Genomic DNA, 15,800 nt, shown 5'->3' on the forward strand with positions numbered 1-15,800 from the left:
GGTCTACAATTCAAGCATTTTCACTATTTTAGCAACGTTTAAACCATGTTTTCTTCAATACGCTGTTTACTGAATATGTTTCATGCATCTTCAGATATGAATCACTACACGAAGTCAGATCTTCATGTTTGCACGCCGTGGGTCAGTGAAAGCCTTTTAAAAGATTGGGGTCAGATGAGTTTAGCGACAGAATACTAACGGGATTATTTTTGTGTCCTTAGTGGAAACTATTAGAAATGTTTGACAGAATGAAAGGTCACCCTATTTCCCTACCAGTGGCGGGGGGGGGGGGGGTTAACATTTTGAAATCGGGCCGGAAATTTCGCAACGACTCAGCCAGCTGCTGAATAAGCGGAGGGCGGGGGGTAAGAGAACTTTTTTTTTTTTGGTCTCGAAATTTGAAAATTTGACATTTTTCTTCGTTGGGGGGGGGGGGTAAGGTCACCTTTTTTAGGTCAGCCATGGGAGGGGGGTTTTCCTAAAAAATACACTCATAAAAATACCTAAAGGGGGGTTCAACCCCAACCCCCCCCCCCCCCCCCCACCCCTGCGTACGCGCAATGAAAGATGCTACCGGTGAGATAGGTGTCCTCTACATAATCATTCAACAGCTTGGAGAGTAGGTGTTTCAGCAGTGGTATCAAATCTTTTTTGTTGTACATGCATTCTGTTTGTACGTTGATTTGCCGAATAAAATATAATCATAATGAAATCAAAACTCCTCGAGAAGATCAAATTATTAATTTCACTAGCTCGGTCCAAAGCATGTTTATGAGCGGACGAAGTTTCGTATCAACCCTTAATATCTATCATATACATCATCTAAATTTCAAATATTATGCCAAGACGACACAGTCGTTCAGAAAGAGATAATATTTGCGTCGCTGATTAGATGGTGCCACATGAAAAGGATGAGAAAGCTGGCAAACAAAATTGCTTCGTAAAAAAATCTCGAAGCCTATTCCGTCATCCTCCTAAACCGGTAATGTTAGAGCAAACACTATAATACATCTTCCTTCTGACAAAGTTGTTCAAAGAGTGTATATGCAGTTTCTCTTGTTATGGCCCCGAAATATGGAACACCCTCCCTTCTTCTGTCAGCACTCCCACTTTCAATAATATTGATTGACTCTTTTAAGAAGAATTGAAAGACACACCTCTGCAATGGCCGAATGATTATGCAGGAAAACGATTCTGTTTTTTATTTCTTTTCTATTTGCACATTTTTAATTAGCATCAATTTGTCATCTTTGCGCATTGAGCAATATTTATTGGAATTTTCGCTATATAAAAGGCAATTGTATTTATGACTTGAATGTAATAATAAATCGGACCGACTTGGAGTTTAATTTTAGAGGGCTTGAACTTGACAGCTAGTATGGTTGGGCTTTAATAAAATCCAATTTTATTGGCTAAGATGGACTAAGTCTTAACTGGCCTATGACCGTTATATACTCAACATTCAATAGGGCTACACACCAGACCAGCTGGTAAACCTCTTTGGGTAAACCTTAAAACATCAAGTTGAGGTATCCCTAAAACAACGTATAGACGCTTTATCATCTCCGTAATACTTGACAAGAGTGGTGTGATTGATTGATATATTTATTCATTTCATGTAACAATTGTTTGTACAATAAAGAATATAGTTGACAAAGTAAGATCAAAATTATGAAATGAAACAGGAACCTACTGGAAAGCATAGCTTGTGATCAAGGCATCATCAAGCGACCCGTCTACGAACGAAGTTTGAAACCCAGTCGCTTCTTTCGGATGATCACATCTAAAGTCTATCTGTCTGCATAAGACCCGAAATTCGAATTGGCCGCCCGCGTGTCACGGGTCGATCCTGATGGCCATGATGGCACCATTCGTATTGCATTCCTCAGAACCAGGACATCCCCGTAGACAACCCACGAGATCTGCAATGTCGGACGACCCGTAAACCCTCAGAAAAGTTGTCGGAAGGCCAGCGAGTCCGATATGTCGGTCTCATGGGATTGTTGGTCTCGTGGGCCGTTGGTACTCGTGAACTCTCGAACAAATGCGTAGAAGGTCCACCAGACTGACCTTGCATGTCAGCCTCGGGGACCGCACGTAGCCCCTAAGAACGTCTGTTTCCCTGGCCAGGCACGTTTCATCCATGCAGACGTAGCCTTACATTCTCTTCGGAATCGCACATTAACAAAGCTGTAGACGATAGGATTAATGGCGTGATTCACATTCAGGGCAAGAGTTAGCAAATAGACGATCGTAAAACCAGCTTTATTTTGAAAGAGGGCCATTATTAACCAAGTTGGAAAGCACTGAAACACCATGAGCGGAACCCAGGTCACGAAGTAGATGACGGTTATGAGAAATATCATCTTGGAGATTTTGTTGTTTGCTTTAATTCGCTCTCGGTATTTGTTAATGTGAGTATTTGCTGCCACCAAAAATGGGGGATGAAAAGGGACTCGATCACGGGTCGATCGGTATATTGTGCTTATCACTTGCTCAGGTATAGGACTGATTGGGCTACTTTGCGTATCAGATGAAAGTTTTTCTTTGTTTCGATCACCCGATAACATGAAGGAGTGCGTTGTGTTTGATGTCATAGTTTTAACGGTACGGTGTGGTTGCTCATGACTAGACGTCGATGCATCCTCATTCATCCCACCTGGATGTCCAGATGCATGAGGATCACTGATGATTTCCTCTGACTTCCAAGCCACGCGAGTGACTTGAGGTTTGATCCTGTGATCTTTGAAAGCAACATGGGGAATAATTTTCCGCGAATCTCTTGAACCAGTCATTTTAGTTATACTTCCTCGTTTGTCCAGGATGCGCACTTTCTTCCGACCACTTTCATCGAGTTTGGTGTCACTGTATCGGAGGGACCACACCCTAAAGGTCCGTGCTTTATTGCGTAACGTTTTGTATATAGCTGTGTATACAAAGATGATGAATATGAGAGACACACAGTACATTCCAAGGGTGAGGAAACTGTATTTATAAATGATATTTGCATGGGCAGCATCTATGCTGCACATAGAGACGGAGCCATAACGCCTTATACCAGCCGAGAACAGTGCAACTGAACCAACAGCTGCCGCCAAAAGCAAACACACAACAACCGTGATACGGGCACGGCTGGGCGTCACAAACCTTTTCAGTGGTCTACAAACAGCGAAGTAACGGTCGACGGTGATACATATAGTTAGGAACATAGACAGAAATGTCCCGATGAGGGAACAATAATGGGTAAGCTTGCAGAGGTCTGCATTGGTATAATTCTCCTGGTTATAAGACGAATATATCTTCAGAGGCATCAGAAGACACACATAAAGGTCTGCCACACCTAGCGCCAGGATGTACACGTCTGTACTGGATTTGGGTCGTTTACGAGCGTACACGAGGACGATGAGGATGTTGCCTGGGATGCCAACTGTCATGATCAAAGCTCGGAAGGCGATGCCTAATGCCAGAAAGATTTCCATGATAACGTTCGTCCAATGTGCAGTAAACCGAGCTCACAGAATGAAGGACGTCTGTGCCGGATAGAATTCCTATATAAGTAAATTGTGGGGAAAATTGATAAGATCTTCATATCTTGAATCTTGAACATAAGGTTACAATATTTTTGTTAATAATAATAAAAGCATTGTTTTAGTTTTCTGGAAATTTACAGGCCTGGAAGTTATTTTAATCTTTAAATAAAATTTACCGATTTTTCTCTGTTTTAGTGTTCCTCCTTTTCTTTCTTTTTCACCAACGTCTACTACTGATGCAGATTCAGTTCCAGGGTGTATTTTTGTATATTTTATGCGTTATTATTTAAATAATTCACTTGAATACTCTACTATCATCCTCATCAGGAGATCTTTGTCTTTTCTGTGTTATAAAAGGGGATATAATTCCTAAGTTATACAAATAATTGAAGAATAATTTTAGAATTCTATTTATAACTATAAAAGACAACTCGAAGAGGGTTAGCATAATATTAGGTGCTAGGCATTGAAACCGCAGAAAGGAAATCCAAACGAATTTAAATTTAAATGAGGTAGATGCCCTGTAGATAAACCCATGTACGGTAAGTTGTTATCTTTTCAAAGGGTAAATTGGCCAGAAATGAATAAAAGGAAATTCATTTCTACTTTTGGAAATCATAATTTCATTTTCATACGGGCTGTAAAATGTACTTATGGATATTTTGCATAGGAAAAAACTCTGAAGAACATTTCCAAAAACATTACACTATAGATTTACGAGCGTCATCGTGCCTAGCGTTTTTCTTTCACGGAGTATAGAACAGAACAGAAACATTAACGAGATGTCGCTTCACTTTGTAATACCGCTTTGCACTCGAAAGTACTCACAATAAAAAATTGAATGGAAAGCATTTCAAGATGGTAGCACAATAAACATGATTAGTTAGGTACACAAACGGCTTTAACAGGGAAATAGTGTTAACTTTTTTTTCATGCGGATACCTCAGTAAAATTTGATGCTGAAAACGATAGCACCGACTGATTTTTGATTTAAAATGTGTCCAAGGTGCCAACATTTCATGTTTTATGCGCCCGCCATTGTTATTATGCATTTCAGAACAACTTCTTTGGCTAGAAATTTTTATTTGATGTGGAAAACTTGCTATGAATATTTCAATGAAGTATTGTATAGCTTAGCGTTTTTCAACCGGGGTACCGTGAGGGAACTGAAATCAAAAAACTTTTTTTAGATCCATTTTGAAATTAATGCCAATTTCGTGGAAACAAAATATCAGAAACCGCTATGTATTTTGTTGAAGAAATACAATTTTAAAGACAATTAAATGTCTTGTTTTCCTCGTTCGCTTCGCTCTCTCGCAACTTTTTAAAAACAATATGATTTCAGGCAGTGAAGTGCTTGAATACCCCATCATTAGTCAGCGAGCTGCCCGAAAATCGTCCCATTCGGGCAGTAAGGTGCTCGAATATTTTTTCTTCAATATCAAAATTTCATTTTTACCACGTTTGTTCCCTTTGCTCGCTAAGAGCATTTAGAAACAGGATGATTCTGGACAACGAGATGCCTCAATATCCTTATATTCGTGCATTGAGGTTTTTTTTGTCCAATTTTGAAATGATTCGTCAATTTTTTTTTTTAAAGGTATAAATATTTAATTTCTTTATATTGTGTGACTATAATTATACGTACCTAGTTTGTGTTTCACTTTCTATTGATATGTGGACAAGTTTAGAAATAAATTAAAATCAAACAACAACAATTTATGACTTTAGTGTTCATACATTGAACAGCGAGGTGCCCGCATGCATAATAATATTTCTTATATAATTATCTAGTACGTTTTGTTTACAAAATAAATTTTTTACCATACCAACAAAAATATATAAAAAAAGAGTGATGGAAAATAAATCTTCTGTAATGAATTTGGAATAAAGGAGACGCGAAACTGTTTTATTTCTCGAAAGGGTGCCATGAATACAAAGAAGTTAAAAATGCTGACTTAGGCACTTAAAGCCTTTTCTTTATACCTATAGAAGAAGTAAAATTTGCATCATATGAGTTTAATTTCCCCGAGTTCACCATATCATCGGTTTAAAGAGGAAAACAAAAGAAAAAAGTCTTGCGATTAGCTGAAACTATCTTGCTTTCTCGAGCACAATGTCTTTGAGGAAACTGTACAGAAGTCAATTAAATTAACATAATTATAAACAGGTAAAAAATTAACATATTTATTTTAAGGTTTCATTGGGGAGCTGTAGTAAATTTACCGTTTTATTCAATATCTGGCCTGGGACTCGAAAACCACAACCACGCATCCACAATCCGTTGATTTTTTTTTAAACCTCGACTACATTCTATCGCATCATTAATGAACTGTATTATGTCTTGAAATATACGAAATAAACAACATTTACAAATTGGGATGCAACAATGTAAGATGTCACAATCTCCATATTCAATCTTGCAGTCCGTTAATGCTGTCACTAAGTTGTTAAGTAAATCTAAAAGTTGTTGACAATTTGCAATATATACTTACGGGGAATTTCTCTTCCTTCGCTGAAACTCGTTTGATTATGCTGATTAAAAAGGATTGTATCTTCTTTCTTTCCTTGCCTCCTTTCGAGTGGTTTGTGATGGTTCGTGCGGTACGGCGATCTGCTCGCAGAATGATGCATGGATGATATCCAACAGATGCTGGGATATTTCATTTTGTGACTTGCATATCCGGTCCCCTGATTGGCTGTTTAAAAGCTCATGTGCGCTGCTCCAGATAACTTTAGAGGTGATAATGAGAGATGTGATAGGAGAGTGAGAGAGAGAGAGAGAGAGAGAGAGAGAGGAAGGGAGAGTGTGTGAGAAAAGAGATGAACGGGTAAAAGATAGCGGGAGAGTGAACAGAGAGGGGAGAGGGGAAGAGAATGAAAAAGGATGTATGATGAAGAGAAAGGGGGAGGGGCAAGAGAATGTCACCATGCACATCTAAAATTACACACTATCAAAATATCCGGCACTGGTTTCATGGGTACATTTTGCTGCAAGCAGAACCAAAGACGTCGATTTGGGGGAGGGGTATACACCCCCCCCCCCTTTTTTCTAATCAGCTGATCGTGTATTTTTTTCTAATTAATTAATGCTCCTTGAACACCGGGGTGCCGCAAGAAAATGTTAGTTACATAACAACATTTTTTGAGAAAACGTTGATTTTGTGAGAAAAAAAATATCAGAAACGGTTGGAGTATGTATTTTCAAGAGAAAAAAAGAAATATAAAGATAATAGTGTCTTTGTTCCTCGCTCGCTGAAGATATTTTGATAGCAAAGCGCCCGAATATATATTATATCTTTTATTTCGAAATTAAATTGTTACCACACTCATTACAAAAAGAACAAAAATTAATAAGGGCAACCAGAGGCCCGAATATCCTCATATCCTCATATACGTGTATCAAGGTCATGACCGAATATATTACTTTGTATTTAATGTACATTCGGCGGCAAGGTGCCGGCATACAGAGTACTTTAAATCGTTTCTAGTATGTTGGTTTTTCCCATTTTGAAAAATGTCTTCTCCCTTTTAATCCTTGCTTGTTCGCTAAATTTAGAAGCAAATGTACCCATATTATGTGTGTACATAGCACTTGACGAGTGCCAGAGTGATGCAAAATAAATAGTCTGCATGTGAAGCATTTGGGATTGGGAGATATAACGCTGCTCCAGAGAAATGTATTTTCATGCATTTTGAGACGCGCCGGACAATTACCTAAAACGTACATCCTTCGTGGAAAACAGGAACCGCACTGGTGTTGCATAAATAATAATTAAGAGAAATGTGTAGAAATAAGGAAGATAACGTGCTAGTAATTGAACCAATGTGGGTTCATGCATGTGATTTTATGCCAAAATGTTGAACATTTTGAAAATTCTGCCACGAATTCAAGCCTTGTCCCGCATTGACCCTCATCCGCGAACCAAAATCGTGCAAGTGTCAGTGTGCCTTCAGGGTCCCTTAACTCTACCCCCCTCCCCCCTCCCCCCCCCCCTCCCCCCCCCCCCCCCCACTCAGTGTTATTTAGGGTACGCATATGCATGTTCCCTCCTTTTGAAAACACCCCCTAAACAAGTAAAGTCCGGTGTGTAAAGTCAATACGGCCGGATTTTTGTGTACTACGAGCCGGACTTTGGTGCGTGAAAAGTACCCCTTTACCGGACATTTTGGTAACACGCATGGTATCCCTCCGTTCACGGAGTGGGGGTCGGGCTCTAAAGTCTAACCACACCGAGAAACTCTGTTGCATCGATATCAATGCATAAATTATTCATATCATCAACAATAGGGACTTTTAGATTTGCACGTCGACATAGTCGACTGCTACGTGTAACTTCCTACGTCACACGTAGCAGTCCACTATTACTATCCAGTTCAGCCTGAGTTAGGTAGTCTATGTTATTAAGCCTCTCATCAATAACATTATAATTTCATGCTTAGAATTGATCTTTAGAGTATTTTTCCACTGAGTTCTCAGAGATTTGCATGAAACATCAGAGCAAATAATTGGTTCCTCGCAATGTTCCTTAACAGTACACCAGTGTCTGGAAGAGAAGCATTCAAGGTAAATATGTTCCATTTGCAGGCCAGAAAATAAAAAAGGTTAAATTCCAACGGCATTTGAAAGATAAAACTAATTTAGAACTTCCTTCAAAATGAAAGGGCTTGAAACTGTCTTAAAGTGAGAAAATAACGACCATTAGTTGTCGAATCGTCTTTAGTGATTGCAATCACTAAAGTAATAGTCTGATTTTCAGACCCTTTTACCGAATGGTCGTACGTTTTGTGCTGCGCATAGATTCAATCAGTTTGATTTTGGCCATCTCAAGAATTGGGTTATTGATGTAGACAAACAATTAATGCTCATGTACCCTTTACGGCTCATTTTATGCATGTTATTACCAAAGGACAAAAAAGTCAGTCAGTCACTATAGTGTCAGACGGTGAAGTCTAGAAAGTAAAAGGGTTTCATTGCATAATTTGAATATTAGGACACTGCTAACGTTTAAATTTGACAGATAGGACATACGTGACATGTTCATCATCATAATTCCTGCAAATTTCTACAGAATTTGATATCGGCTGCAAATGGGACATAGTACCTTTAAAACACGAATGGACAGAAACCAGCTCTCCGTTGATAGTGCACCATGTTCAAATGTTGTTCAGATTAATAAATAGATTTTTGATGAGTTTCAATAATTGGACACGCATGTAAAACCCTACAAGGTTATTCTTTCTTATCCCATTTCTGTCACGATTAACTCCCGAGCCCCATCGTAAAAATACTTATAAACCCTTGTTTGTGTCAAACACGTCATGGCTTACATAATCTTACATGTAAATGATAAACAGATTTGCATCAGGCTTCTTTACAAATCCATTTTGATGGGGTTGTTTTCTTGACGTAGTACCATTTGCTATCTGTAAACTAGATAATTCCTTGTAAAACCATCAATAAAACACGTCATTACTGACACATTAACATGTAAATGATAAAAATGTTATCATCAGACTTCTTCACAAATCCATTTTGATGGGGAAGAGTTTGTTTAATATTGATAATATATTATTTTTTTAACAAAATCTAATTTTTTTCGGTCGACTAAGCCATGCCTCGGTCACAACTCGTCGCCCGCCTTCAAGAAAGTCTGCCTGCAAGCAGGGCCCCAATGCCATGGTCATAACTCATCTTGCGTTTTTTTTTTGTTCACGTACGTGTCCGCAGCTGCAGTTGGGTCACAGCTCAAACTCCTGCGATTCGTCCGTCCTTTTTACGATTCCTTGGAGGCCCCTTTTTAATACTCTCCTCACAAATATACTTATCATTTCCCTGCAAGAATCATCGATTACAAATTCGTCCAGATGTGAGGGAACGAGCTCACCGATTTCATTTTACTCTTGGCTGCTTTTGCATTTTAACACATGGCTGCTTCAGCCAGAACACCCAAGAAAGCACATCGAAAGAAACAAATTAAGCCCCTTTCACACCGGATCTGCGTAGAGTTGCGTAGTGTTGCGTACCGACTACGCCGAAGTTAAGCTGCGTACTCATGAATAAATTGATGCTTCGGCGTAGTCCCTGCGTAGGTTTTGCGTAGGCTTGCGTATAGTTACGTACCCTGTGCGTAGGCACCGCGTACCTACGGCGTAGGCAATTGGCGTAGGGTTACGTACGCTTGCGTAGGCCAAGCGTAGGGTTACGTACGCTTGCGTAGGCCTGGCGTAGGGTTGCCAAAAGTGGCATTTGGTACACGGTTTTGACCGTTATATGTTCAATTTTTTAGTAGGTATTAACAACTGCTGAGGCTATTTTGCAGTAATGTTAATTTGTTCAAGATATTATTTTCCAAAAAATGCAGACATTTTTGTGGATGTACTACATTTTTTATACTCATTCACAAGGGTAATAAAGGAACTTTCTGTTGATGTACATTGCAAGGTCACGTGATGTGATTCGATACCTCAAAACGCCAACAAAAGAGCGCTTATTCTGATTTGTGAATAAATGTGGACAGAAGTTTGATATTTGTTGACCATATCCCTTTTTTCACTCATTTGTAAATATCATTCCATAACAGTTTCCTGAAAGTTTGAAGACGATTGCTGTTGTCCTTTGTCCGTAGCGTATATGTGTGTGACAATGTAATGATATAAATGTTAGTCATTTAGTACTTCTGACATACACACTCACTCAGTCTCACTAACAGAGTGAGACAAAATTATTTCTTTGCTCATTTCAATTAAACAAAATTATTTTACAAGCATACAAACAGGGCGATAAACGTACACACAAGCAAAAATACCGACACGAATACATACAGATTTCCACAAAACATAATAACATTTCGCAAGAGGCATCAGTTTGTGAGTCTTATCTCTGTTTATTATATCAACAGCCTGAGATGTCAACATCACAAATTGAATAAACCATAACAAGCAAAGCATGTCAGTCTGAAAATTCTTGTAGTAGTACAAACAGAATTACACGCAAGAATACAAAATAAAGTCAAAGAAACACTATTTCTTCATGAACAGAATAAATGTGAGAACGCACACATGTAAACAAAAATAGCATTTCCCTTCAAAATAATGATCAATACCTGCCAAGTTTACATCCAGGTATATACAACAAAAAATCTGTATACGTTTTTAATGCTTCGTCGGACTGGCGTAGGGTAGCGTATTGTTGCGTAGGCTTGGCGTACAGTTGCGTAGGCTTGGCGTACAGTTGCGTAGTTTCTGCGTAAAAAGTCTACGCCGAAGGTACGCGAAAAAAATTAAACATGTTTAATTTTTTGCGTTCATCTCGCGTACCCATTTGCGTCCCTCCGCGTACAGTTGCGTAGAGTTGCGTACGATCGGCGTAGGGTTGCGTACGATCGGCGTAGTCGCTACGCAACTCTACGCAACTCTACGCAACTCTACGCAAGGCCCGGTGTGAAAGCCCCTTAAGGAAACAGAATCTAGATTAATAGTGAGCTTTTGAAAACAGGACGATGCGCGAAATCGTTCAACTCACCATACGTCCTGTTGATTATTAGGACGGAGCAGTTTATTGTGTAGGCTACATGCCATGGAAAATTCCAAAAGGGGGATATAGGTCATAAAAGGAGAACAACCACAAAATGCAAAGGGGATGAAAAAGGAAAAGAAGAATGGATAAAAACAGAAAATATCATAAGGAAACCCATGGCAATAATGAATTATGGCTTATGTTGTTTTCGTAACGCGCCGTGTAACGTATTTAAATTTTTGCAAATCTCTTTGTCACAATGCAAGTGACATTAAGAGTCTATACCGTACCTGGAGAGTTATCGTACTTCAAAATAACATTAGCCATAATTCATTATCACCATGGGTGTGGCTAATAGACTCTTTACAGTGGTCTGCCATTTTGCTGCTGCGACAATAGGTTTTTTTCGTTATGTAATCAAATTGAATGAACCTCGAAAGTGCCTCGTGACGTGACGTTACTAGACGAGCCCCCGTCACGCCTTTGTCTTTTTCTTTTTCTTTAGAGTTGTGATTCATCATGATTGTTCTTGGTTAGAGAGGGAAACAAAACTATCAGTATATTTTGTATGTTAATTATGATTCAATTGCTTTGCAAAGCAAAACTTAATTTCAATTCTTTGTTACGACAATAATAATGTTTTTGTGATTTTGTAAATTTGATTTGTAGTATTGTATCTTTGAATGTAACCATGTATATATAATCAATAAATCCTCTGATGAGGCAAGGAAAAAAACGATTGTTCTTGGAATAATAGTGAAGTGTTTTCCGCTGCCTTCTTCACCGCAGTATCTAATCGTATCTGGGATTATCCTGCACGCTAAACATTACATATAATAATAATAATAGTGGGTTCTTGTATAGCGCTCATGTCAGTCAGATTTGACCCTCCTGGCGCTCCCGATTATTACCCTGGCTTTAGCACGGCTGCCATACGGCGCTCTAGCATTTCAAGGAATAACTTCCTTCCAGGTACCCATTTACTTCACCTGGGTGGAGTGTGGCAAATGTAGATCAACCTTTTTGCCAAAGGACATTAGTGCGGCGGCGGGACTCGAACCGCGGACCTTGTGATCGACAGTCCGGCGACGTATCCACTCGACCACAACACCTCTACATCAGAGGTTCATCGTTGTCCTAAAAGATTACAGGATCTTCCGCCGAAGATATTTCGTTACCTGTTACAAATAATTGTAATTCAGTAGTAGTCGGAAGGCAAAATGCATTTCTTACGTGTCGTTAGAGAGGACAAGCCATAAGGATTGTCCTACCTAATAACAGCCTATGTATGCAATTTACATGCTGACAATTGAGATACATATTTTATTCGTAACTGGTGAATGCAATGCATTGTAATTCGTATCGGGGCGCTTCCCAAAGGCACGTACATAAATTAAGTTACATTAGTACGAAAATGGTCTATTGTGCTCCTGGCTTCATTATCATCGAAGCCATAATAATAGGATAGCGGCGGATTCAAGATTTTCCAAAGAGGGGGTGGCGTAAAATGTACGAAAAGTGCGAGCGCGAAGCCTTTACGGCATGGGGTACGGGGCCAACTTAAGGGCCCTGGAAAAAAATTAAACCTTAATATGCTCTGTGGCGCATACTGAGGTATTTTTGAATGCGTAAACTGAACATTTCGGAAGGAAAAAAAGGGGGTGCGCTTCCTCTGGATCCGCCCCTGTGGGACAAGGGTAACGATTGCAACGGGGGTTTGTGTTTTGGTTAGGGTTAAGGTTAGGTTAGATAATAGCGTTTTCCTCAAAGTTGAAGTTTAAAAATGCGATTAGTTTAGGAGTAGGGTCAGGTTTAGGGTCATGGTTAGGGTTAAGGGTTAGCCGCAGCATGTTCCATTTCATGAAATTTGGGGAAATATTGATTATCTAGCGATGTACAGGTGTGGAAAGGGGGTCGTTCTATCAGTCATGTTACCCCGGCCCATCCCACCCCCTTCTCTCTCTCTCTCTCTCTCTCTCTCTCTCTCTCTCTCCCTCTCCCCCTCTCTCTCTCTCTCTCTCTCTTTCCCCCTCCCGTACCCAGGATTTCATTTTAGGGGGGGGCGGTAGTGAGCACGCTCTCCCCTCTCTCTCTCTCTCTCTCTCTCTTTCCCCCTCCCCCTCTCTCTCTCTCTTTCCCCCTTCCCCCTCCCTCTCTCTCCCTCTCTTGCAATTCGATTAGGGCACATTCCCCTATAGTGAGGACACTGTCAAGAATTGTATCCTTCAAGAACATTATTTCAATAATGTTTTTCATTATGGTGCAATGTGAATCTTTAATTCGTGTGAACTAAAACAACCTCCTGAATCTGAAACCCTTGGAGTGCCTCTGCCAGAGCCAATGTCCAACGATGGTGGAGACACCCCTACGCAAGGGTGTCGATTTGTATCCGTGGTTGGGGGGGGGGGGATGATAGGTGCCAAAATACTTTCGGCAATGGATCAAAGCAACCAAGAGGTAGAAGCGTGTGGCAGGTTGCATCCCTCCCCAAGCGCGTACCCAGGATTTCATTTTAGGGGGGGGGGCGGTAGTGAGCACCCTCTCCCCCTCTCTCTCTCTCTCTCTCTCTTTCCCCCTCCCCCTCTCTCTCTCTCTTTCCCCCTTCCCCCTCCCTCTCTCTCCCTCTCTTGCAATTCGATTAGGGCACATTCCCCTATAGTGAGGACACTGTCAAGAATTGTATCCTTCAAGAACATTATTTCAATAATGTTTTTCATTATGGTGCAATGTGAATCATTATTATGAGAGACGCGGTATATGATAGTGGGAGCTTCTTGCCGTTCGTTCGGGGCACATTCCCCCGTGTATACCCGGTTGGCGAGGGCACTGTCAAGTAATTATTTCATCCTTCTACAACAATATTTCGATAACGATTCTCATTAAGGTACTAGGTGAATCATTATTATGAGAGACGCGGTAGACCATTGCGTCCGTTACGTCATGACCAACAATCACACACCTGCGCTAATGATGTAAGGTGATTAAAACCATGCTCATTAGCAAAGTGTAATGAATGTAATAGGAGCTTCTAGCATCGAACCAACTGACATATATTTTGTCCCTTATGTCTCAGTCACACCTTTGCGTATGTTGCTGCCTATTGCTGCGCTCTGCGGGGTATATCAATACGCAGCCGTGCCCGGCAATACGCAGCAAATTTGAAGGTAGCAGTCACATTATTGCGTATCTAGCTCGTAGGTAGCTCGTATGCCGCTCGTACAAAGACTGCCTACGGTTGCCTAATGCTACGCTATAGCTCGCTGTTACTCATAGCAGTACGATTCAATACGCAGTTTGCTCGCCATGTTGCGTATGTAGCTCGTTTGCTGCTCGTTTACTGTTCGTTAGCCGCTCGCACCAGTTGGTTTCGTTGCGTGTTCGCTCGCTTTAGCTCGTCTGTTGTTCGTACTGATGCGTGTCAGCTCGCGCTACAGCGTACCAGCTCGTTCGGGGTCCGGCATATTTATGTAAAAATACTAGTCATTTTGCGGGACTGGGCATACGCATCTTAGCTTCTGACGATTCTACATCTACAAGAACAATAAATCTGATGACAATAATGGCCCTGCAGCAGAGCTGTGCTTTGCAAAAGCTTAAGCCCCACTGTCCGACTTGTAGCTACTAGCTCCCTCTATATAGAAAACTTCCCCAATCGGTGCCTGTTGGTCCCCCATGATCCTCTTTATCTTACGTTAGTGGAGAGCTGAGTTAATGAGATAGCCACCTGTCAGTGACCTCGCTGTGTGGTCTAATCCCTTCTGGCCCAGTAGTATTGACGGTCTTTAAGCTTTTGGTTCAGCTGGAAGAAGAGAGGCGAATGAAGATTATGAGCAAGTGAAGCTGCTGAATGAGCTGCTTCAACGAAGTATCCCTCGGAGTTGTTGGGTGCGGTCTTGGATCTACCGGAGGAAGGACCAGAGACAATTCGACCAATTACTGATGAGAGAGCTGGAAGACGAGGACCAAGAGGCATTCACGAACGTTTTGAGGCTAACCTCTGAAATGTTTAAAGAGTTAGAGCAGAGACTACATGAAAAACTGGATAAGTGGAACACCTTCTTTAGGAAAGCCCTATCGCCCGTGCTGAAGCTGGCCAGGGTGACAGCTACAAGACACTCATGTATAGCTTCAGGGTACCTCCACAATACCATTTCACTCATAGTACGTGAGATATGCACTGCCATCATGGAGGAATATGGTGATGAGCTGGTGAGGTGACCTACCAGCCCACAGGAATGAAAAGCAGTCGCACAGGGCTTCGAAAACCGCTGGAATTCTCCTCAAACCTTGGTGCTTTGGACGGCAAGTATGTTGAAATCAAGTGCCCTGAGGATAGTGGGTCAATATTTTACAACTACAAGGGTTTCTACTCTATTGTACTCATGGCCCTGGTCGAGGCCATTTTTGTGGATAGATGTCGGATACGAAACCTCTGATGCAGAGCCCTTTAATTCGTGTGAACTAAAACAACCTCCTGAATCTGAAACCCTTGGAGTGCCTCTGCCAGAGCCAATGTCCAACGATGGTGGAGACACCCCTACGCAAGGGTGTCGATTTGTATCCGTGGTTGGGGGGGGGGGATGATAGGTGCCAAAATACTTTCGGCAATGGATCAAAGCAACCAAGAGGTAGAAGCGTGTGGCAGGTTGCATCCCTCCCCAAGCGCGTACCCAGGATTTCATTTTAGGGGGGGGCGGTAGTGAGCACGCGAATCACTTACAGAGCGCGCTCCCTAGGAGGCTGGGTACATG

At 41.0% G+C, this 15,800-nt stretch overlaps 1 protein-coding gene across 1 annotated transcript; it reads right to left on the minus strand.

Annotated features, from left to right (window-relative positions):
- Nucleotides 1-1,816: 1,816 nt before the first annotated feature.
- Nucleotides 1,817-3,579, minus strand: LOC105445669 (muscarinic acetylcholine receptor M1-like). The gene has a single exon (XM_030999944.1). The coding sequence runs from the start codon at nucleotides 3,477-3,479 to the stop codon at nucleotides 2,079-2,081; it is 1,401 nt and encodes a 466-aa protein (XP_030855804.1). The 5' UTR covers nucleotides 3,480-3,579; the 3' UTR covers nucleotides 1,817-2,078.
- Between the last annotated feature and the right edge of the window lie 12,221 nt (nucleotides 3,580-15,800).

The sequence above is a fragment of the Strongylocentrotus purpuratus genome, unplaced genomic scaffold (genome assembly GCF_000002235.5).
Source record: "Strongylocentrotus purpuratus isolate Spur 01 unplaced genomic scaffold, Spur_5.0 spur5_scaffold_6, whole genome shotgun sequence".
Lineage (NCBI taxonomy): Eukaryota > Metazoa > Echinodermata > Echinoidea > Camarodonta > Strongylocentrotidae > Strongylocentrotus > Strongylocentrotus purpuratus.

Excerpts from the sequence above, each read along its gene's own strand:
- LOC105445669 (XM_030999944.1), bottom strand. The coding sequence starts at position 3,479 with ATGGAAATCTTTCTGGCATTAGGCATCGCCTTCCGAGCTTTGATCATG.